The 1,451-nt window shown below is 37.8% G+C and overlaps 1 protein-coding gene across 1 annotated transcript; it reads right to left on the reverse strand.

The window, feature by feature from the left end:
* Positions 1-293: 293 nt before the first annotated feature.
* LOC145533132 (olfactory receptor 2W1-like) lies at positions 294-1,241 on the reverse strand. The gene has a single exon (XM_081559845.1). The coding sequence runs from the start codon at positions 1,239-1,241 to the stop codon at positions 294-296; it is 948 nt and encodes a 315-aa protein (XP_081415971.1).
* Between the last annotated feature and the right edge of the window lie 210 nt (positions 1,242-1,451).

Here is a 1,451-nt window from a genome sequence, read left to right on the forward strand (position 1 = left end):
TTTTGACTGGTGTGAGGTGATACCTCATTGTAATTTTGATTTGGATTTCTCTAATAATTGATGATTTTGAGCATCTATTCATGTGCCTGTTGGCCATTAGCTAGTGACTTTGAAAGGCATGTTTAGTTTAGAATCAACCCTTGTCATTACAGGACACTGACATTAAAATATAAGCACATTTTTCTAGGTATTATTTTCACTTTTAGGTAATGGCTGCTACTAAAATAATTTCACAATGAATTAAAGGTTACATGGGGCCAATTTCTTTATTGGAAATGCCTTGTGAAAAGATGTTAGTGTCCTATTATTTCTCCAGAAAGTTTTTCTTTTCTAATCAGCCTCTTCATGGCCCCCTTGAACTCCTTATTCCTTAATGTATAGATCAGTGAGTTCAAGCTGGGAGCAAAAATGGAATAAAAGATACTGAGTAGTTTACCCTCATCCTGAGATGGACTGTTTCCCAGTTGTATGTACATGTAGATAACAGTCCCATAGAAGATGGATACCACAATGAGATGGGAGGAACAGGTCCCAAATGCTTTTCGTCTCCCTGCAGCAGACTTGGCCTTGAGCACAGCTACAGCAGTGAAGCTATATGAAACCAGAATGAGAAGAAGCGATGGGAAGAAAATGAAAAAACACAATGCAGATATGATTTCTTCCATGTCTGTGGTGTCCACACATACAATTTTGACCATTGCAGATATCTCACAGAAATAGTGATCCAGGTGGTGGTTTTCACATCGAGGAAGACTCATAGCATAGGGAGAGAGTATCATACAATTAATGATACCAATTATCCAGGTCATGGCCACTAGGCCTCGACAGAGTTGAGGGTTCATTATTGTCATATAATGTAGAGGCTTGCAGACAGCATTGAATCTGTCATAGGACATCACAGCCAGGAGCATGCATTCAACTGTGCATAATGTTACATCAATGAAAAGTTGAAAGGCACAACCACTGAAAGAGATCTTTTTGTCTTTACCCCAAACATTGACCAACATCTGTGGGACTATATTTGTGGTATAGCAGAGATCCAAGATGGCCAAATTTCTGAGGAAGAAGTACATAGGAATTTGGAGATGTTCATCTAGTAACGGCAGCAGGATGATAGCGATATTTCCTATCAAGGCAATAGTGTAGAAGAAAAATACAACCCCAGAGATGATCATCTCCAGTTGAGGCCGCCCAGGGAAACCAAGGAGTATAAAACCACCAAAGTAGCTATCATTGATCATTTTCTAATTTTCTTAATATCAGCTATGAAAATAAAATATTAACATATTGAAAAAAAAAAGAAAGGAAATGGGATCCAGGCTAAATTTGTCGTTTCTTCTCTCTGTGTGACCATAGGCATATGACCTGATCTCTCTCTACAAGCTTCAGTTTCCTCATTTATGAATTTTTTTCGTATAAAATCAAATAAGGTAAAGCAATTTAAGATGATG

This window comes from Giraffa tippelskirchi, chromosome 2 (genome assembly GCF_054371585.1).
Source record: "Giraffa tippelskirchi isolate mGirTip1 chromosome 2, T2T-mGirTip1v1.2.pri, whole genome shotgun sequence".
Lineage (NCBI taxonomy): Eukaryota > Metazoa > Chordata > Mammalia > Artiodactyla > Giraffidae > Giraffa > Giraffa tippelskirchi.

Excerpts from the sequence above, each read along its gene's own strand:
- LOC145533132 (XM_081559845.1), bottom strand. The coding sequence starts at position 1,241 with ATGATCAATGATAGCTACTTTGGTGGTTTTATACTCCTTGGTTTCCCT.